The following is a 22,597-nucleotide window of genomic DNA, read 5'->3' as shown; positions in this document are numbered from 1 at the left end:
TTACCGAAAAGAGTTATCCAAAGTTCAGAAATCTAGAAGATCTGGTGTAGGAGTAGATCAAGTATACCAGCCAACGTTATGGTATTTTGATCTGCTTGTCTTTCTTAGTGATCAAGAAACGCCAAGACCAAGCAGGAATACAATTGAAGATGAAATTGGAGTGCCAATGTGCGAAGAAATGGAACAAGAGGTAATGTAAAACAAAACTGGTTCGCCCTGCAACTCTCGCAGTAAATTTACGTGAGAAAACTGCTTTCGCTTTAGCAGCCACTGTCTACACCATTTTGACCGCTTTCTCTGTTTCCTGCGGTTGGTCTAAATGTTTTTTGCAACACAAGTTGCGAACACAGACCACAACAGAACTTCCTCCATTTCTATATTTCAAAATAACTGAATTAAATTTTGACGTTTACGGGGATCGTAGTCGCTTGCCACTGATATTTCATTTCTAAACCGACAGATGGCAGGCGAGTAGTAGATTGGGGTTTGTGTCGTGTGAACACACCACATTTGCAGCGATCTTTTGCATGTACAGATATCTGCGCCGATAGATCGTTGCGTGTGGACCGGGCTTAAGGGAGAAATTGGCTTAAGTCGAAATGAAGATATTTTCTAAAATTCCGTGGTAAGTGAATGTCGACAGTGAAGGTATGGTGAGCAGTTCAATTAATTATAAGGTAATCATTTTCTTCTTGTACCAATGTTCTTGTAGATTACTTTGTGTGTGAATTTCATTTTCACTATCGAAAGTATTTCCGTTCGATTTTGCCCGAGGGTATCGAAACGTCTAATGTTTGTAAATAATGTAGACGAAGAGCAGTAGACTTATATGTGAACAGTTAAAAATGTCGAAAGCTGCTGGTAGGCTGAAGACCTTGCGTAAAGCCGTTGACAAGGTGCAACATGGAAATAAAATTCGAACCAATATCCCAGCAGGAATGGCAGTTGCCGGTCCTCCGTTAGGACCAATGCTTGGGCAGGTAAAAACCATTTTGAATTTGTATATTGTGACCGCAATCATTTTCCGTACAACAGCCTTTGATGCATTGCGTACATCGTTCATCAAAATGTTTGTCAGAAGCAACTTGAATTTTGTGTTTGTCCTGATCATCTCTCATCATTCGGGAAGTGGTGCAGGCGCTGATGACCATGATGTAGAGCGCCTCATAAACCAACATCACCAACAACTTGAATTTTGTTAGATATTGCTCATTGTAGTACTGCCGGTAGCAGAAGCATCATCTATGTTTCGATAGTATTTTACCATGATACTACATACCTCATAGTCACACAGATTCAACCAAAATATGAAAATGGTTTTACAGATAATAAAAAAAATACCACAAAACAGATCATTTTCCGAAAGTTAGAAGTACTAGTTTTAGACAGATAAGCACTAATACCCATAATCGAAAAACACAAAATCTTGTTAGCCCATGAAAAAGTGTAGCAGTAATAATCTGTAATTCATAACCGGTGTAGTATAGGTTTGTATGAAAATGTCATTTTCATACAGCAAACACTACTTTTCGTTCAAATTACTTTTATCATCATTATTTTTTTTTCTTTTTTTACTCCCTTTGTGCTCCAAAGCAGAAGCTCTGTTCCATAGGTTTTTCAAACAGAAAGCGAAATAAATGGTGTTCTCAGACACACACAAAAATTCATGTGTAGGCCTGTTATTTTGAATGGAATACTTTTATTTTGTGAATGTTCAGTACCTTGCTCCAAAATATTCTTTAAAGATATATGGACATAATTTGGCTCTATAAGGTTTTAATTAATTTTTATTTTTGGATAGTTGAATCTGGAAGTTAACATAATATCAACATCTATATTAATCTCATCAGTTAAATCAAGTTAGTTTCCTTTTACATGAGACTGTCAGCTTAATACCAAGAGAAAAAGTGATTAAAAATCCATACACACGAACATACAATAATTAAATTTCTTAAGTTCAAATTAATTTGTGGTCATGTATGTACAAGTATTTGCGAACAAATTGGCTCATAATACTACTAACACAGACTCAATTAGTGTCTGGACTGTTGTTTTTTGCTGTAATATACAGTAAAGCGATCGTGGTTTGAAGTGCCACACAAGTAATGTGTTGTTAATCTTATGCATGCACGTAACAGAAGGCATCAGGATCTCTAGTATTAGAAAGAGGAAACTGCATGTGGAAGCAAAGAACAACCACGATTCAGAGTTTGTCAGCTATATAAGGAAATACAAAAGAATGTTTGGCAGAATAGTTAAACAGGCAAAACAAATGGCAAACAATAAATACACATCAGACGCCACAAATAAATCTGAAGCTGTCTGGCAGATTGCCAAGACTGGAATAAGCACTGAAAAACAAAAGGTTTAAACCCTACATTACAAATAACAGGGAAGTTATTACAATTCAGACATATATGCGAAGAATACAACAGGTATTTTATAGATTCTAACAAAACTGATGATCTCCCTCCTTCACACCCAAATCCCAATATAATGCGACACAGATCAGGAGAATTCAAATTTATTCATTTATCCTGCTGTGATTTGGCTAATATTATCAAATCCCTAAAAAATCTCAATCGTTTGACTGGGATGAAATAAGAAAAATAACATAGACAGGATGTGTTTATATTGCATCCTCAACTCTGTCACAACCCCAACTCTGTCACATAATAAATAAATTGTTCGATGAGGACTTTCCAGACAGGCTAAAGTATTCGTAAGTTCTACCTCTCTATAAAAATGGCAGACATGAGGAGATAGGAAATTTTTGTCCAATATCAATACCACAAATTATTTATAAAATATTTGAGCAAATAGTGTGTAACCAATTAGAAAAATACAACAAAAAACAACGTTATTTTTAATATTCAGTATGGATTTAGGCACGACCAAAGCATTGTGCATGTCGCTATTAATGAACTAATCACTAAAATAACCAAATGCCTCAATAACAAGGACAGTGTGTCCGTTATCTTCTGTGGTGTCAGTAAGACATTTAATATGGTAAACCATAAGCAGGTGTTCCTCAAATTAGCTTCTGTGGCTTCCATGACAAATCTTTAAGTTGGTTCACATCTTATCTCAAAATAGGAAACAGAGGGTAGTTAAACATCATAAGGCTGAGAAATTTTGCTCAGTTTGGAAGGAAATTCAAGCAGTTGTACCCCAGGGGTCCGTACTAGGCTGGTTACTATTTCTGTATTATATAAATGACATGCCAGGTAAGGTAACTTCAGATAAGATTCTGTATGCAGACGACTCAACAGCAGTAGTGTGCTGTAAAAACACTGAAGAATTAGCACAGAAAACAAAACAAACCCTCCAAGAGCTCGAAAATTGGATAGGCATAGACCACATCATTTCAGGCAGGCTAGGAAAACATCTTAACTTCATAGTCTTGGATGTTATTGAATTCAGAATATGATAAAATTAAGGGCTAAGTAAGGAACATGTATTTCCCCCCCCCCCCCCCTCAAAAAAAATTTCTTCTCTATGATACAGCCCTCCGAAGATGACACTGTGCGTACCATTTTGAAGATGCAAAATTTTGGGAAAAAATTTAAAATTCTGTATCTCTGGAACAGTTCTAGACATTTTATTGGTTTTTTTTATTTGAAAGATAATTGCTTAATTATTACAAAGAAAGCCTCCATTTGGACTTACCTTCCAAAGTTCTTTTACTATAGTGTTCTGAACTTTATTTTTTTCAATAATACCAATCCATAAAACTTTGATTTTTTTCTGTTGATTAGAACCATGTAGTTCTACATTCCCTGGAAAGGAGAGCTTCCACTTTCAGGCTGAGCAAGTTTTATAAACAATTGAAATTTTTTCCATGCATAAAACATGTTTTATTATCACATAACAAGCTCATAAAAATCAAAAACTATCCTTATTTAACATAATTTTAGCTTTGAAAGATGACTAAGATACTCATTTTTCAAGCATTTTAAATGGTTCAAAAATGTATGTGAAATGTCTAAATACTTAAAGATTTCAATTTATACAACAGCTGTGCACTCAATTTTGTACTGAAATTAGCCACTCAATGAGCTAAAAATGTGTTTCACTGCTTCAGTATCTTCCTTTGATATAGAGTGATGACTTCCTGTTGAACCAATAGGAACTGGAGCACTTATAATCGTCAAATCATTGTGAACAGGAAGTGATCACTGATAGCGTTGTTGCTGTGTTTCAGCTGGAAACATGTATCCAGAAGGTGGTCCATGTGGTAGCATAAAATTCACCACAATTTTGTTTAATCAGCAAAATCACTGTGAAGTACTAAACATAGTTCTTCAGCCTGTACACACCCTGTCACTTCCGCAATGTGTTGTTGTGTCAATTTCTTCAGATGCTGGATGTAGCATGGCATCTATAATCTCTGCAATCCACCAGTCATAGTCATACACACATGCCACAAACATCCCCCATCTCAGGTTGTGAATCTGAATATTAAATTGCTGTTTCTGGGCTGTTGGCTGAACAAACGAAATTTCTTCCTTCTTGCACTTTAAAGTGAGTGCAATATGAGTTCTCCCATTACTTTGAGCCCAAAAATGTGTCTTCTGAGTTCCTTTCAAAGGAGTAGTTTGTTTGGACCATCCTTCTTTTTTCTGCTCACAGGATTCTTCGATTTCCTCTTTGGCCAAAAGAATGAGGCTGTGGACGTGTAAAATATTATGACTCTCGTAAAATCCTCAGCACTCTGAATCACAGCTGTATTTCATACGGAAAGATTTATGTTTTGCAGCATGGTGCTTCAGCAGGCCTCCTACACCATCACAAGGACCCTTCCTGTGATAAGTAACACTGTATACCCAGTCAGTTGGCACAAGTGACTTACTCAATTCAAACAGCTGGTAACGATTTTTAAAATGACTGGGAGAACCATCAGAAATGATGATGACCTTCTCTGCCCCTGTTTGCAGTTGAAGAATTTTGCACATTGCTAGCAAAGCATGTGCTGAGTCATGTCCTATGTCCACACTTTTGGTCTTGTTTTGAAAATATGTCACTCCTGTAAAAATTGAAACCTGGCCATTACTCCAATGATACCCTTCTACTTCTTGTTGGAGAATTACAGACCAGCCCTCAGCAAAATCACTGTGAAGTACTAAACATAGTTCTTCAGCTTGTACACACCCTTTCACTTCTGCAATGTGTTGTTGTGTCAATTTCTTCAGATGCTGGTATGTTACTGCTTTCACTGACCGTTTACGAAGTTCATCAATGAAACTGTCAGAGGCAACAGTTTTCTTAATTAGTTTATTTTCCTCCCATGTCACATATGTAATTTCTGCAGAAATATCTGCTACGTCCTCCGGGCCAAGTGTCTGTAAAGACAGTCCTCCCTTTCCAGGGCAGCCACCACAAGTCTCTCGCTTCACGTCACAGACTACTAATGACTTCACACACCCAACCAAGGTGTCATATGCAACATGCTCCAGTAAGTTCAAATTTCATGCAGTACACACATAAACAGACATCTCTAGGTGTTTATGGAACTACCCACTTAGGTCGTAGTGCATAAAATTTTGATCTTCCAGTATGTGAAGTTGTTCTTATAAATTGCAAAAATTTTCTTTAATACTGCAAGTCATGTGCCTCTTCACTTTCACAATTTTTTGACCTTCAATTGTTACAGTGTCTTTTCTGTTGGCAGTCTGATGAGAACAGCCCCATTTATCTTCCAGATAAAATGACTGCACAATTTGAACTGAGTTGCTTCTACAGGGTGACTATAATAGGGATCTGGTCTTCCAAGACTCCTTTTACAAACCTCGCATTTCTTGATTTGTCTGCCGTGTACTTTGATACTGATGGAATGTGGATAAAAATTGTTTTCTTTGGAAATGTCTGTGGAATAATAATTCTAACTTGCATATTTTCACTGTAGGATGAACAGTATTCAACAGCTGAATTGATATTTGTCAATAATTCCTGGCAAGAGTGGTTTGGTCCATTTTCTTCTGAAGATGGAATTTCTACTTTGAACAGTGTGGTCAATTTTGCTGTAGTGTATTCACCCATCGCTTTAGTAATCTCTCTGTGCTTTCTTGATGCATAAAGCTTATGACCCAACTTCACTGACCACAGTTTCTTAACAGGACTAACAGCTACCTCTGTAGTTGAGTGAATCAGGGTACTTAATTCTTCCTCTGTTGATGCAAAATCTTCATCACCTGCATCATGGGAAGCTTCACCTTGTTCAGATACTATGATTGCTGTTATTCTGTCAAAACATTTACAGCACAAGAAGTCGTCAGTGGAAACATCTTCACTTTGAAACAGAGTCTTCAAATGCAAACACTTCTTGCCAACCTGAACAAACGCTCTTGTATGGATATGCAGATAGTCAGCACACTTAACTCTCCTATGGCCCCAGTCAGAAGACATTTCAAACAGTCCTTTTCACAAAACACACTGCAACTGTGTCAACTGGCAAATTCCTCACGAATACACACTCAGTGGATGGTCTCAGATTTCTTAGAAGCCTCTTCAGTAAACAAATCAGCACCGAATAGCTACATTACAAATACCCGCAATGAACAACCATGACAAAGAAACTGACTAGAAACTACAATAAGGTGTAAGAAATATCTGCAACAATGAAAGTGGAAAGAAATAAATGCAACAAAGAAAGTGGAAAGAAATAAATGCAACAAAGAAAGTATAAGAAATAACTGCAACAAAGGCATTAGAAATAAACATTATAACAAAGAAATTAGTAAAAAACAACTTCACTAAAGACCTAAATTACCCTTGAGAGTTAAGAAAATGTTTTTTTTTTAATAAAACCTGTCCAACTTAAAAGTGGAAGCTCTCCTTTACAGAGAATATAGTACTACATGGTACTAATCAACAGAAAAAACATCTAACTTTTCTGGATTGGCATTTTTGCAAAAAAAAAAATTTCTGTAAATTATAAAAAAAATTCAAAAGGAGACAGTAAAAGAACTTTGACAGATATGTTCAAACAGAGGATACCATTGTAATCATAAAGCAATTATCTTTCAAATAAAAAAAACTCTAATATCTATAACTGTTACAGAGATACAGCATTTTAAAATTTTTCCAAAATTCACATCTTCAAAATGTTGTTCGCACTGTCATCTTTGGAGGCCTGTATCTCGGGGCAGTAATTTTTTTTGGGAGAAAAAAATGTTTCATACTTACTCCAGAATTTTAATATATGTGAAATTCAATAACAACTGAGACTGTGGAGGTAACCCCCTGCCTGAAGTGATACAGACCATGCCAATAAATAATAATGCTATGAAACTAAACCTAACAAAAACACAAATTGTACACTTCAGAACCAAACTGTTGTATATATAACACAGTTAAGTTATGAAAGCAGAGAACTAATCACTGCAGAATCTGTTAAATTTCATGGAGTGACCATAAACAGAAACTTGGCATGGATTGATCATGTGGATTGCTTATTGATCGATTAAATAGTTTTGTTTATGCAATGATGATTCTAAATAAATGAACTGACTTAGCTGTTGGAAAATTTCTGTATCATGCATATTTTACATCATTTGTAAGATATGGCATACTTTTTTGGGGTGTTGAAAAAGGAAGCCACCTCTGAATGTCCAAGCTACAGGAAAAAATTATCAGAGCTTTGACTGGAACAAACAATAGACAATCATGTAAACCTGTATTTCCAAGCCTTGATTTATTGACAATTCCTTCTATGTTTATATATGAAACACTTCTCATTGAGCTAAAAAACCCACGTCTTTTTGAAGGAAATTTGTTTACACATGCTTATGAAACAAAGCACAAACAAGATTACTTATTACCTTGCCACAGACTAACATTATTTGAAAATACTCCAATTTATGTGGTTTTGAAGCTTAGCAATAAAATGTATTCAGAGCTCAAGGACTGCAAGCTAGAATCCACAGGTGCAAACGTTGAAAAATATTCAAAACACAAATGTTACTACAGTGCTGATGATTTTATAAATGAGGAAGGCAAGTAGGAGATATTGCATTTGTGAGGTCAGACGTGCACTCATATGAAACCAGAAACAGGAACTTATTAGACATTCCTTGGATGTGTTTGAGTGAAGTCCAAAATAATTTTGTACATGCTGGCAAAACATTTTTGAACACTATATCACATGGCACAAGGGAACTGCATGAAAATAAATTTAAAACGGTGGTAGACACATGGCTGAAAGAGAAAGCATTCTATAGTACAAGTGAATTCATACAAAATGAAAAAAATAATGCTCTTTTTTATAACAAAAAAGATGCTCTTTTATTGTAAATCTGATTGTGAACTAACAAAATTGTAACTTATGATGTACAACATACTTTGTCTATGCAACCAGTGTAACAAAACTAATTATGGATGAGTTCAAGATGTGCAATATTTATTTAATAATATCTATATACATTAACCTTTTGTATAATCATTTGTATAACCATCTTGAGAACTATTTATCTATTTTTTGAATAATTTGTGTAACCAACTGTATAATTATGTAACAAATGATGATGATGCCTTATACAAAACAACAGTTGTTTACAGGCAAAGGAATTCAATTCAGTTCAATGCAATTCTGTTTTTTCTACATTATGTTCTATGTGTACACTTATGTTCTCTTTTAATGGAGGTATATGTTCTTTTCATATGTGCCCATACTTATAAACTATGTATCTATATTTCTAGATGATATTAATATAATAGAGGGAAACATTCCACGTGGGAAAAATATATCTAAAAACAAAGATGATGTGACTTACCAAACGAAAGCGCTGGCAGGTCGATAGACACACAAACATACACACAAAATTCAAGCTTTCGCAACAAACTGTTGCCTCATCAGGAAAGAGGGAAGGAGAGGGAAAGACGAAAGGATGTGGGTTTTAAGGGAGAGGGTAAGGAGTCATTCCAATCCCGGGAGCGGAAAGACTTACCTTAGGGGGAAAAAAGGACGGGTATACACTCGCGCGCACACACACACATATCCATCCACACATATACAGACACAAGGAGACATGTGCGAGTGTATACCCGTCCTTTTTTGCCCCTAAGGTAAGTCTTTCCGCTCCCGGGATTGGAATGACTGCTTACCCTCTCCCTTAAAACCCACATCCTTTCGTCTTTCCCTCTCCTTCTCTCTTTCCTGATGAGGCAACAGTTTGTTGCGAAAGCTTGAATTTTGTGTGTATGTTTGTGTTTGTTTGTGTGTCTATCGACCTGCCAGCACTTTCGTTTGGTAAGTCACATCATCTTTGTTTTTAGATATATATTTCTAGATGTATACATGTAGTCCTTTTATGGAAGTAAGTGCTCTTAGATATGTCCATATTTACAAACTAGAGAAACAAACATGAAAGATACATAAAAAGAAAGATTTTAAACCACTGTGTAAAATTTTAAGAATCGGGAAGAAATGTAACATACATCTTTTTATGTTGTAATGTGCTTCTGGGAGCATCCATATGCTTTCTTTTAATGTATCTTGTTTTAAGGCATACTTAGGTTTGGCATAGAATTATTGACTGATGAGTCACCAATGTTTCAATCAATTTCAATTATGGTTTCTTTATTTATTTGTGTTGTGTGGTTCTGCCATTTTAGATCTTCTTGGGACCAAACTTCTAGAAATCTTGTGTTATTTATGGTTTCAAGTATTTTGCCTAACAGTCCTATGGTTGCAGTTAGAGGCTGTTGATTCTGCACTGTTTGGATATATAGTGTTTGTTTTGTGTGTGTTTATTATTAAGTTGTTCATTGTGAACCATTCTAATATATGTGAAGTGCTCTTTTTTATTTAATTGTGATTCAGTAATTGATAAAGCTACTGTGGGCTGTTTCTTGCTGCTCCTGGAAATTACAGCTGTTTATGATGTAAATAGAAAACCAGTAACACATTTCCTGTCCTTTGTCTCCCGTGTCCTGTCTTCATCGCCATATCATGTGACATTTTGATTCTCTTCTTAGAAAATTGCAGATTAAGTCCTTTTCAAGTGTGAAATGCATACCATTGTGATGATGATATAATTTGTTGAGAAATGAAATATTTCTTTCAAGTATCTCTTCCATAAGTTGCTGTGACTTACCAAACGGGAAAGCGCTGGTAGATAGACACAACAAAAAACACACAAATATCAAGCTTTCGCAACCCACGGTTGTTTCATCAGGAAAGAGGGAAGGAGAGGGAAAGACGAAAGGATGTGGGTTTTAAGGGAGAGAAGAAGAAGGGTTGATGGTAAAAGTGTGTTTCCACTGTAGGAAGGAGAGTAGGTTTTTGATCAGTCCAGTATGTTTGAGTTTTGGGGTGAAGCTGAGTGTGAAGCCTTTGGAATGCAGTAAAACTTCTGTTGGATAAAGGATCTGCTGGATAGATTAATAATGGTGTTCTGGATTTGTTTGCCCTTTACGGAATATTAGGAGGGGTATGGTAGATAGAACAGGCCAGCAAAGGCAAGGTCTTCTCTTACTGTTGTAAGTTGTAAGAGGATTAGGGAGATGTGTAGGAAATATCTTACAAAGGGGGAAGAGGTAGCTCAAGGATGCCTGTGCCATGGAAATTCGTTTTCATTGTGCTATGTTTGTGCTTGACAATAAATGGCAGAATCTGAACATCGAATGCCTTTGTGAAAGGAGAGCTGGCATCCAGATATGGGATTTTTGTAGTCTGGCTATTATGGAGGATTCCATGAATTAGGCAGCATTTCTGGATTTTTGCGATACATAGCGGTACTGTGAAGTAATGTTGCTACATGGAGCAAGGATCCATTAGGAATGGAGTGTAGCTGTAGGACAAGAAAAGAAATATGCAGGGTGAGTCAGGAGGAAAGGTACATGGTTTGAGGGGTGTCAGTATTAGTGATTCGGAACAAAAAAAAATTTATATGGACATATGAACTATCCCGGATGGTTTCGTAGAGATAACACATTTAATGTACACTGTTGTTTGTTTTCGGTATTACTCAAACATTGACATTCTTTACAGCATACCACAGTAGTGTAGAGGAAGTTGTGGCGAACAATTTAATACAGGGCACTTGTATCTATCAAGTTGTGAAACTACCTCAACCTGGCCTACATAAACCATCTATGTTAGAGGCCTGAGCGTTGTGCGAGATTGTCAACTTTCTCACTCTCTCTTCGCGCGATCTGTTACCCCCTAGAGAACAAATGAACAGCATATTGTTTAGGAAACTTATGTAGTTTAATTTTGTACTACGACCCGTTTTCACTGGAGGATGTGCTTTTCGAGTTATTCGAGGAAAACGTAAACGAGTGATATTAAATGTGTTGCATCTCAGAAACTATTCAGAATAGGGCATTTGTCCAGGTGAAGTTTTTGTTCTGAATTACTAATACTATCACCTCTTAAAGCAAGTACCTTTCCTCGTGACTCATCCTGTATGTGGCACTGGGGAATGATCACAAATTAAATTAAAAACCATGCAGGAGCAACATGGATACTTATAGCTGAAGACTGCAAAGTGTGGAAAAGTCTAACAAGGCCTCTATTTAACAGTGGGTGTCAAATGACTGATGATGATGGAAGCTAAAGTAAACTAACATTATTTTAAGCTTTGGACACTACAGATGTTTGTTATTAAGCTTTTACCAAGACTGCCTTAAATTATTGGTTAAAAATCTTCCTCAAAGTAATACATGTGGCGCACTATTTAGCATAAGCTGTTCACACTCTGAAATTCCTTTGACACCTTAAATTTTTTCCTGCCTAACATTATTGTTGATTTTTTTTTGTAAAGTTGAAATAATTAACAAATAAAAAAAGAAACAATTAACAATAAGAGACTATTTGCTGAATAAGCTTGGTGGTTAGAAGTTCTTATTAAAACACTGAAGTGTTATTTATGATATGTACAATTAAATCTATGTAATATTTAACCATACTTATGAATGTAAGTAAAGAAATAATAAATAACCCACATTTCCTTGTCACATGCTCCCTCCCCCCCTCCCCCTCAGAATTCTCATTCAAAATCTGATAAAGAAAAATTTGCGGGTGGTTCTTTTGAAAAGAATACATGAGATTTCCTTTCCTATCCAACCTTGAAATCAATTTCCAGTCACCTTGTTGTCAACAGTACATAAAACCCTAATATTCTTTTCCTCCATCTTTTTGTGTCAGTCTTAAGTAGTGTTTTATTCCAATGATTGCTTCATAATTATTAATACCACTACACCCACAGCCAATATTGCTGGTTAATGGACAGTGTTGTGCAGGGTTAAGATGTTCATTGTTTGGGTCCTCTTAGGCACATTAAGTTTATAACTGTTCTGATACTGAAAAGAACTAATTTTTTTATCTGCAACCATAAGAGAAATGACCTCTTGACACCATTATGGCTCATTTTGTGTTTTGCATTACAAAACTGATATTCTATTGTTCTTTTGTCTTCAGCATGGAATCAATATTGCAGCTTTTTGCAAGGATTTCAATGAAAGAACAAAGAATTTAAAAGAGGGAATACCTCTTCCATGTAGAATTACAGTTAATGCTGATAGGAGTTATCAGCTTATTATGCATAAGCCACCTGCTACATTTTTCCTAAAACAAGCTGCTGGTATACAAAGGGGTGCTATGGAACCAGGTACGAAGGTTTGGCAGTATTTGTGTTTATTTAAATCATACTCCATTGCTAACTGTACTAGGATACATTGAGTGAATTAAATGACAAATATCAATCTTTCCTCATTGCCAACATGAAAAATTTTAAAATGTTTGTCATGTATAACAATCACAGTTTTATTGTTAGTAGTCAGTATTTATATGTTACATCTATGATTGCATATTTTAAATTGAGTCTCTTGACACATGCTTTCAAATTTTGTTGCTAGTTGTTGTTGTCACATTTCTTTTCATCTCAGTTTTGCATTATTCATAACCAGAATATACTGCTGAATGATGAATGAAATCAAAGTTTCAGGATAGAAGCAACAAACAAAAAGTAATTTCAGTCACACAATTCCAGATGAATTCTGGGTGATACATTCTCCCTCTTAAGATACAGAATCTAATACTGTATTGTTTGGTCATGGGACACTCCATTTTTGTTCCTTTTACAAGTTGTGACTTTCCATTGTGCATTGTAATTTGTGCTGCAGAGAATTTTAAACTGTGACCATGTAGGTCATAGGGTCATTCCATGTCAAGAGGACCAGGGGTCCCCACTTGACCATCTCCAAATCTATCTTTGGTGGCTAAATACCAAATTTCAGTTCAGTATCTTCAGTGGTTGAATTCTTAGAGGATTTTAAAGAGAGGCTACTCACCTCCACATCATGTACCAAGGCGCAAATGCGCCAACTTTGCTAGGCTTTCTTAAAAGTTCTAGCAAACATTTGGTCATTTGCTTTAATATACACAGACAAGTTTTCATTCTGAATCACATCGTGGCAAAAATTAGGGATTTAGCCTTACCTAAATATAGATACAAGCCTCTAAAGCGGCTAAAAAATTTGTCGTGGTATTTGGAGAGCCACGGTTTGACCGACCATTGCTACTTTTCATATGAACCAATCACACCAAATCTTCAGAGGGTTATTCATATCTATGATGTCTATGTATCGACCAAATTTAATTAACATTGGATGCCCAGATGAAAACATGTGCATCTGCAGAGTTGGTCAAAATTTTCTAATTGCAAATTTTAGGCTATTTTTGGGGGGCAATATCTCAAATGTGTCTTCTTCAAACCTCTTTTTCTTGCTACAGCTGGAAAAAGCATGCTTTAAGCTTTCAAAGAAATATTGTTTAATTTTTGGATCTTTCAGTTTGACGAGTAAGAACACATTTCAAAACTTATTATTTTAGCACTTCGAGAAGACTGAAAAGTCAAATATTTTGCTCATTAAGTCCCATAATTAATTATTTTTATTCAAGCATATAAGCCAGTTTCAAACAGTAATTTAGCACATGACATGAAAACAAGTGTAGTACAAAACACAGCAAATTTGCAGAACAAAAATACTAAAGATTCAGTTCCATGTTTGGTTAAGTTCAGTTCCATGTTTGGTTAAGCACTTCTACAATTTTGTCAATGACAGATTGTGGATAGCTGTATTGTCTTCCTGGTGATGCTGATGAGGCTTCCAAAGTCATGAAGATATGTTGCTCAGGAATCCAGGAGGTATCTTTAGCAGTCGACCAGTGGAAGGAACGAGCATGACTGTGTGGGTGCGTAAAGCTGATGACGATATCTTGTTGTTCATGTGAAACTTCACACGTTTACAGCACACCAAAAATTGCCATACATACAAGTAACATACTATTCTGGTTGTAAACTTGGAATTTCTTCATCTGCTTCGAAGGCATTAACTGTGAATGCTGCAGAATCATGGGAAACTCTGCTTACTCTGAGAAGATTACAATTAATTGATTTTCTCTTGTTCCAGATACTGTATGTCCCATGGTAAAACTTGTTTCTTGATCTGGGTGAATTTTTTCAGTTCCTTCTTTTGGTACATAAAAAAGCTTTACGACTGGAATACTATCATCACAGAATTTGAATAAATCATATGGAGTTAATATTTGACAGTGATGCCAAAATCCTTTTCAAGCAGGCATAAATTGATGAAATTTTTGAAATTCTTATATTGAACAGCTGAATCATCACTAAAGCAATAAATGTTCTTAATGTTTTCAGTCTTTGCCTTTAAATATGCTATCTAATTTATTTGATAGGCATGGACAGCAATGGTATTATGACAGAACAGTCGCTGATCATATGAATTCTAATACTCTGACATTCGTTGCCATCAAATTAGACATCAGATGGATGAAATGTGGCCTGACTATTCTCCCAATGGAATCCTTGCACAGTATCCTGAACAATGAATGAATAATTCTCAGCAAAATCTATCAATATCATTAATTCATTTTCTGCAAGATTTCTTTCTAGCTGCTTAAGATATAAACTTTGGTGTTCTGACACAAACTGATGGCTTCTTAAACTGGTAATTTTCAAAATAAATGCTTCCATGAAATCTTCAACAGTTCTCTGGCAAGTCTCCAATGTGTGTCTGCCAGCATGGACCCATTGCTTGTATTCCATTGTTTCTTCAGGATCATAGTCTTTTTTAAAAGAGTCTTCAAGAAAAGTCTCTAGTTGCATTTTTCCTGGACATTCCTCACAATTTTTTTTATTTTTTTTATTCCAAAGTGCTCACAGTTTTTTTTTCCCATCAAATCCCTGTAGTCATCTTGAATGGATGTTGCTGAAGCCAACATTAATTTGACATTTTGATGAATTGCACATACACACACTGAATGTGATCCAGAAGCGCCAGCTGTACTACACCATTTCAGCCTGAGCTTACAAAATTTTGAGAAGCTTAGTTCATTTCCATATTGCTTACAATAAGCAATGAACATTTTTTAAGGTTACAAAGGAGCAGCCATTTCTCCTTGTGAATCTTTCCCCATTTATTCTTATAACAGCACAATCCTTTTTGCCCGGGCATAAACAAGAAGAGTCATCATCTTCAAAGAAAGTGACGACATTTTGTTTCATTTCATGAATGAGCTTTTTCCCCATTTTCCATCTTCTGTTTCCAAACCTTCTTCATCTTAGCTGAAACAGCAAATTCTTTAGCCATTTTTTCAGTAGTGCAGTTATTTGGGGCCAGGGTCAAAATTTGAACTTTACTGCTATTGCTTGAAGTCTGAAGTTTAATCTTAAGTTGTTCAATTAAGATGTCCATACCTTTACATTTATGACACTCTTCCATTTGTATCTGAGCAATAACTACTTGGCTCACACCAACAGCCTTGGCAATTATCTTTGTAATGCTGCCTCGGGCTTTCTGACATTTACACTTGATGTATCCCATTGAATCCCTTTTGCTGATCTGTTGAAGCTTTTGTAGTGATTCTCCAAGTGATGATAATGAAGTTTTAGGAGTAAAGCCAAGCATCGATGACACCCACGTCTTCTGTGGATGGTGATTCTTGCTTATCCTGGTGGGATGATTGTTTTGGGCATTTGATGTCTATATTTGCTACAAATTTTCTGACAAGGTTTAAAAACTTCATTAGTCAGTGACTTTAACCTATCGGACATTGCAGTGTTTACAAGTGTTATTTGTTTGTCTTTACCAAATGGGTTGTAGAAATTCTTCTGGAATTGAAATTTTGTTGTCAACTAGGCACTCTGGTATGAACAAATTTGGGCATCTTCAGCAAAATCAAGCCCAGACCTACACTGAAGAAGCTCCTTGTTAATAGGGGACATGTCCTTAACTGATTGTAGTTCCCTTTTTCCATAATAGAATGGTGATGTCTCCAGACAATAGTCAGTATTGATTTTATATAAAATATACAAATTAGGCTAATAAACATATTGTTTTAGTGCTTACCTTCAGCTACAACAATGATTACTGATTATTCAAACACTCAGTACTCAACAGTAAGATTGTACAGTGTCAACATCAAAGGTTTACACCGCACAAAAGACTGACACTGAAAATTGCCAATAATGGAAGCAGCAATTGAAAGTGGTGATTCAGCAATGTATATCACTGCTGTGAAGGTAGAGCCTTAAAAAATTATTGCTGCTTTAGAATACCAATGGAAACAGAGTGACAATGCACTGTAGGGTTAAAACTTCTAAAGCAACATAACATTCCGTTATGATCTTCTAGATTTTATAGTCTTCAGAGCACTTTCTGAGGTTTTTATTATATTTATATTTTACACTGTAAAATAATGTAAAAACACTTCCTATCAGCATAGTTACTTTCCCTAAGCCACAGGAAAATCTTATACTATTAAAAGGCACTACAATTACACTTTTTTTATTTACAGCTTCAGATCGTATTAATTTTTGTATTTATTAGTAATCCATTTTCCCTACTTTTGATAGGTATTCTTACTCATCAATATACAAGATACAGAAATTAAACAGTATAGCTTTGAAAGCTTAAAGTATGCTCTATCCAGCTGTGGCAAGAAAAAAAGGATTGAAGAAGACACAGTTGAGATATTGCCCCCCCCCCCCCCATATAAAAAAAAAAACTTAAAATTTGCAATTAGAAAAATTTTGCTAACTTTGCAGATGCATATCTTTTCATCTGGGCACCCAGTGCCAATTAAATTTGACTGATATATAGACATCATAGGTAGAAATAGCCATCTGAAGTTTTGGCATGATTGGCTCATACGAAAAGGAGCAGTGGTTGGGCAAATCATGGCTGTCCGAATAGTGCCCCAAATTTTTTTGCCACTTTAAAGGCTTGTTTCTATATATAGATATGGCTAAATCTCTAATTTTTGACATGGTGTGATTCAGCATAAGAAGTTGTCTATGAATATTAAAGCAAATGACCAAATGTTTGCTAGAACTTTTAAAAAAGCCTAGCAAATTTGGCACATTTGCACCTTAGTACATGATGCGGAGGTGAGTGCCTCTCTTTAAAATTCCCTAAGAATTCAACCACTGAAGATACTGGTCTGACATTTGGTATATAACCATCAAAGACCATGTAGAACCTTCACACCAAATTTCATTAGATTTGGAGATGGTTGAGTGGGGACACTGTTTAATATTGGTCCCTCTGATGTGGAATGACCCCATACTAATTTTCGTGCTTTTTAATCCTATGTGCCATGTCTTACATCAGAACTGCCAAAATGTCTCATTTCGGTAATTTTTTGCTGTACCTGGATGTTATTCACCATCACTATCTTCCAACTAGTTGCCACACAGTTTGTAGTGCCTCTGTCATGCAAGCTATAACCATGAAATTGCTCCTTGTTAGTTTACTGTGCCTCACTAGCAAAGAACCCTTTGAGTGCGAGGTCGCAAAAGGCCAATGATGTTTATGGCATTTAATGCCCCACAATATTGGGTGCTATTGACAACAGGGGAAGGACTGGGGGTATCCAATGAGGAGCACAGCATGAGACTATGGATCGTAGTTGAACTGCTTAGTTGACAAGTAACTCATTACAGTGTTACTGGTGTTGATCCAAAGCAGAACAATGGCAAAGGTAAACAGAGCAAACATTGTATTACATTTAAAACAACAGTGCCAAAGTTGACGTTTCATCAGAAAGAAATCCAAGGAATTTTGCAGATTAAGAAAGAATTGGCAGAAGAAATATTAACATGTCTTGGGGGATGAGTGAGTGGAATGTGTGGTGGTGTCATGCACGACTCTGTGGACAATGTACACGAGGAGTACAGTGACGATAATACATGCCTAACGAGTGAAAGTGAGTTCATCATCTTTGTCGGACAGGGAGCCATAAATCAGGTCTCCAGTGAAATGTAGTAAAGTATAACTGTCCGAGGAGCGGGTACTAAACATAATTACGTACGTGGAAGATAATCCTCAGCATAGTAAAAAATTAGTGATGAACAGATTTCAAATAAGCCCACAGCAATATGATCATGTAGTGCATAAGAAAAATTACGGATATTTGAGGGAGGATAAGGCATACTTGTTACAAAAACTAGTGTTTGTGTGTTTCATGGATGCTTTACAGGATGCGCATCATACTGTATGTAACATAGATTACATTGATTTTAAGGGAAGCAATGGATGGTTACATAATTTCAAACAGTGCTCCAGAATTGGAAGATGTAAGATAACGAAGTTTCATACAAAGCATCAACTTTTCGATACAGCAAACTGCAGAATCAGCCTGAAAATTTGTAGTAGCTGAGATAAATAAACTTATCCCATTGTTCATTAGGAATTTGTATTCAACTCTGACCAACTGGGATTTGAAGAGGAAATGCATTTGAAAGGAACCTTGGATATTAGGGTACTAAGAGAGTTGTATCAAGATAAACTAACATCAGTGCTTTAACATATTTGTATAAAATTACACTGACTGTTAATCGGGATGGTCGATTGGCTGGAAAGTTATTTATGTGCTGTGAGAAATTGGATGTGCTCTGCCCCCACAATTCTATCTTGTGTGTGTGACTTTCAAGGCCAGTGTGGAATATTATAGTCCCAGAAAACAACACAACACTTTCAGATGAGCCTTTCTAAAGATTGAACTTGCAACGTCACACTTAAGGAGTTCCTTGTAAGAGGTGCAATATGATGAGCTTAAGAGAACTACAAATATGGTATGAGCACTGCTTTTGGCCAGTAGCTGGTCAAAATAACTTGCTTTTGGTTGATTCCTGGTCTGTGTTTAAAAATCATACTACTTTACAGCAAACTCTCTCTCCTGAGAAGCGTGTGACATTGCAGTTCGTACTATCTGATACCACAGGACAAATTCAACCTCTGGATGTTTGTTTTTTCTGTACTTATAAAGTATAGTATTGCACTATCTGCAACTATGTCTTAAAAGATAGCTAGTTTCATAAGCTCCACGACAGACTGTTTCGTATTTGGTTGCATGTCATCACATTCCATCAGTCCTTATCATCCTGTAAACCAATATGATTCTTTATGCATTCTTTAAGAGTGGATACCTAGCTGAACATCCTGCGTGATTTGTAAATCCCAAGGAGTTTTCTTTTGATCTTGATGGTGCGAACGTTTCTGATCACTGTGGTACGCCATTTTTCATTTTGTGTTCATGGTGCAAATTTATTGTTTGTTTTGAACAATTTTTTGCTTGTTGACGATATCCAGTTTGTGGAGCGTAAATACATACATCCCATAGAAGGTTGATCTCTGGATCTCTCAGATACATTTCCTCGAGCACATGCTGAGTCATTGGCAGCTAATATTTTTCCTGTCATATTTGTTAACAAAACACTTTCAAATGAGCCTTTCTAAAGATTGAACTTACGACCTCACACTTAAGGAGTTCCTTGTAAGAGGTTTTCTTGAACAATTGAATTCTTTTTCACATTTAGCCTTTCAGCTTATCTTTCATTTGAGAGTGAGTAAAAAGTAGTGAAAACCAAATTTTTTGAACACGAGACCAGTAAAGTATGTTTACTGTGAGCCCTGTATGCTTGTATTTTGTCCTGAAAAAGGAACTGCTTTTCTAATGTTTAATGCCCCTTCTCACTCCTCTTAGAACATGGCACTAGAATAGTGAATTAACAATTATGAGAAGAAGTCAGAGACACTCACAATTACAGGTAGAGTTTTTAGGCAAAATAAAAAAATTCACTTCTACTCGAGTGTGACACATTATTGTTCATAAGAAAATTAGCTCTTGACCATGTCATCAAAATGCATGAAATATTATTAAAGTGTAACTTCCCTGTGAATTTTAGAAATAGTCCGCATGTTTTCATAAATATTTAGAGGTAAACATTTCCAAGCTTGCATTGCATTTGATCAGCTTAGTTATAAATGGAATTTTGTTTCAGGAAAAGAAATATCGGGAAAAATAACACTAAAGCATTTGTATGAAATAGCAAAAATCAAATCAGAAGATCCTCCTTTGGCATGTTACACTTTAGAACAAATATGTGTAATGTTGGTAGGTGTTGCAAGATCATGTGGCATTGAAATAACAAGAAATATTGACTCAGTTGAATATGGTGAATTTTTGGAAGAAAGGAGAGAAGTTGTTGAACAACAGAAGAAAGAACTTCAAGAGAAAAAGGAAGCTCGGATGTTAAGAACAGGCTAATCACTCTCTCTTTGTATCTTCCTTTGTTGTGTAGTTGTAAAAAGAAAGTTTACTGTTATTAAAAACAGAAGAGATACGTACAAATATTTCTATTACACCTGTAACTCCTTAATTTTGCAAGCCCAAGAGATATAGAGGTAACAGTTTTGTCTAAGTGAGTCTTTATTGAAAATGATTAGGATGGATGAATTGTGATGTATGAAGTTGTGAAATGGTGAATAAGTGGCCAGCACTAGCAGCCATAATCACATTAATTTTCAGATGATTTCTTGTCATTGCTCGGACCAATAAATAAAGATTCATGGTCATTACCATGACAACCCTTGGAAGTTATTCATTGCTGCACTAAGACATATAACATATAAAAGATATACAACATATAAAATACATATCACATATAACATATAAAAGACATATAACATACAAAGTTCTCACCTCAGATTTAGGTAGACGACTTCCTTCTACCTGCTCGAGCCAGCATGCAATGGATTGCATCGGTACAGTACCAGCAGTGCTTTGGAGTGTGACTGTTGTGCTTGTGGGCAGACAATTATTTCCTCACAGTGTCTTCGGCTTGAGCTACTCAAAAAAAAAAGAATGCTCTTATAGACCGGCTTGCTAAATATAAACTGAGCAACAAGGGTATCTTATTTTAGTAAATCTGTTACCAGTATAACTAAGGACTATAATAAAAACATTGTGTGCTCTCTTTCTCGACACACAGTAACTAATTCAGAATAATAATGACACCTGCTATGATGTTAACCATGGCACTGGTTTTACTTTCAGGCAGTGTCAAGGGCTTGACATTAGGTAACCAAACATGAACAAATAAAATAACATACAAATACATGCATAATTATTAAAAGATTGATGATCCAGTGTAAAGTTCAAATTCAGATGGTTACCACTAATATTTATTGCCGTACTATTTGCTTATGGAGTTAATCATGCCTACTTCCATTCTCATTGAACTAGCTAATTCTGTTACATAAAAAACTATTATTATTGTTTTTTGCTTCAATATGCAGTAAAGCAGTTAAGCAAAGTGATCATCTTTTGAAGTAGAATATGAGAAACATTTCATTGCTATAACAAACACACACACACACACACACACACACACACACACACACACATAATACTCAGAACACACACACACACACACACACACACACAAATGAACTAGAATAAAAACATGCTTGAAAATTAACAGCAAAGAACCAGCAGAGGCATAGATTTTCATTTGTAACACTTCCACTGGAATCATTACCTAATAAAGAAAACTTTGACATTCCTTAATCATATGAAGAAGCCTTGTTCTTGTGAGTGATTTAGTTAACATATCAGCCAGCTTCTACTGCATTGGGACTTGTTCCCCTGAGTTTTATCTTTTCTCTAATAAAATGATTTTTGATATCAGTATGTCTTATTCTTCCACGGCAATCACTTGTTTTGTATACACCAAATACATATTTATTATCGCAATAAAGTTTAATGGGGTCACTTTCAGGGCATGAAGAGATTTCTTTTTTGACCTCTGTAGCCAGAATGCATCTCGACAAGTTGACGCCAGGGCTACGCATTCAGCTTCAGTAGTTGATAAAGCTACTGCAAGTTGTTTCTCGCTGCCGTAGGTAATAACACCTTGAATTTAAACAGAAAACCAATGACTGGCTTCCCATCCCCTTTGTCATCAGCTCAGGCCTTCACAGACCAAAATTACCCTCCCAACCTTGTACAGAAACAGATTTCCTGTGTCTTGTCCCTCCAGCCACCCACTACCTCCCACAATTGCACTGTCCAGCCACAAAGGAGCACTCCCCTCAAGACTCAGTATTATCCAGCACTGGAGCAACTGAATCACATCCGCGCCACTGTTTCAGCTACCTCTCACTGTGCCCTGAAATGAGGAGTATCGTACCCACTATCTTTCCCACCCATCCCACAGTGGTGTTACACCACCCACTGAACCTATGTAATAGCCTTGTCTACCCCTACTCCCAACCCTTTGCCTGA

General features: G+C 36.1%; 1 protein-coding gene across 2 annotated transcripts; it reads left to right on the top strand.

The window, feature by feature from the left end:
- The first annotated feature begins 559 nt into the window (after window positions 1–559).
- On the top strand, window positions 560–20,903 carry LOC126192761 (39S ribosomal protein L11, mitochondrial). Of its 2 annotated transcripts, none has more exons than XM_049932630.1 (3): window positions 560–677; window positions 12,422–12,611; window positions 20,313–20,903. In XM_049932630.1, the coding sequence occupies exons 1-3, from the start codon at window positions 651–653 to the stop codon at window positions 20,576–20,578; spliced, it is 483 nt and encodes a 160-aa protein (XP_049788587.1). In that variant the 5' UTR covers window positions 560–650; the 3' UTR covers window positions 20,579–20,903. The 2 variants fall into 2 exon arrangements, with proteins under 2 accessions (XP_049788587.1, XP_049788586.1); XM_049932629.1 differs by lacking the exon at window positions 560–677 and adding an exon at window positions 764–980.
- The last annotated feature ends 1,694 nt before the right edge of the window (window positions 20,904–22,597 follow it).

This window comes from Schistocerca nitens, chromosome 1 (assembly GCF_023898315.1).
Source record: "Schistocerca nitens isolate TAMUIC-IGC-003100 chromosome 1, iqSchNite1.1, whole genome shotgun sequence".
Classification (NCBI taxonomy): domain Eukaryota; kingdom Metazoa; phylum Arthropoda; class Insecta; order Orthoptera; family Acrididae; genus Schistocerca; species Schistocerca nitens.
This window is presented reverse-complemented; position numbering and strand designations above follow the sequence as displayed.

Coding starts and splice junctions, on each gene's coding strand:
- LOC126192761 (XM_049932629.1), top strand. CDS start 846: ATGTCGAAAGCTGCTGGTAGGCTGAAGACCTTGCGTAAAGCCGTTGAC. Junction 981..12,421: donor TAGGACCAATGCTTGGGCAG/GTAAAAACCATT, acceptor TTTTGTCTTCAG/CATGGAATCAATATTGCAGC. Junction 12,612..20,312: donor AAGGGGTGCTATGGAACCAG/GTACGAAGGTTT, acceptor ATTTTGTTTCAG/GAAAAGAAATATCGGGAAAA.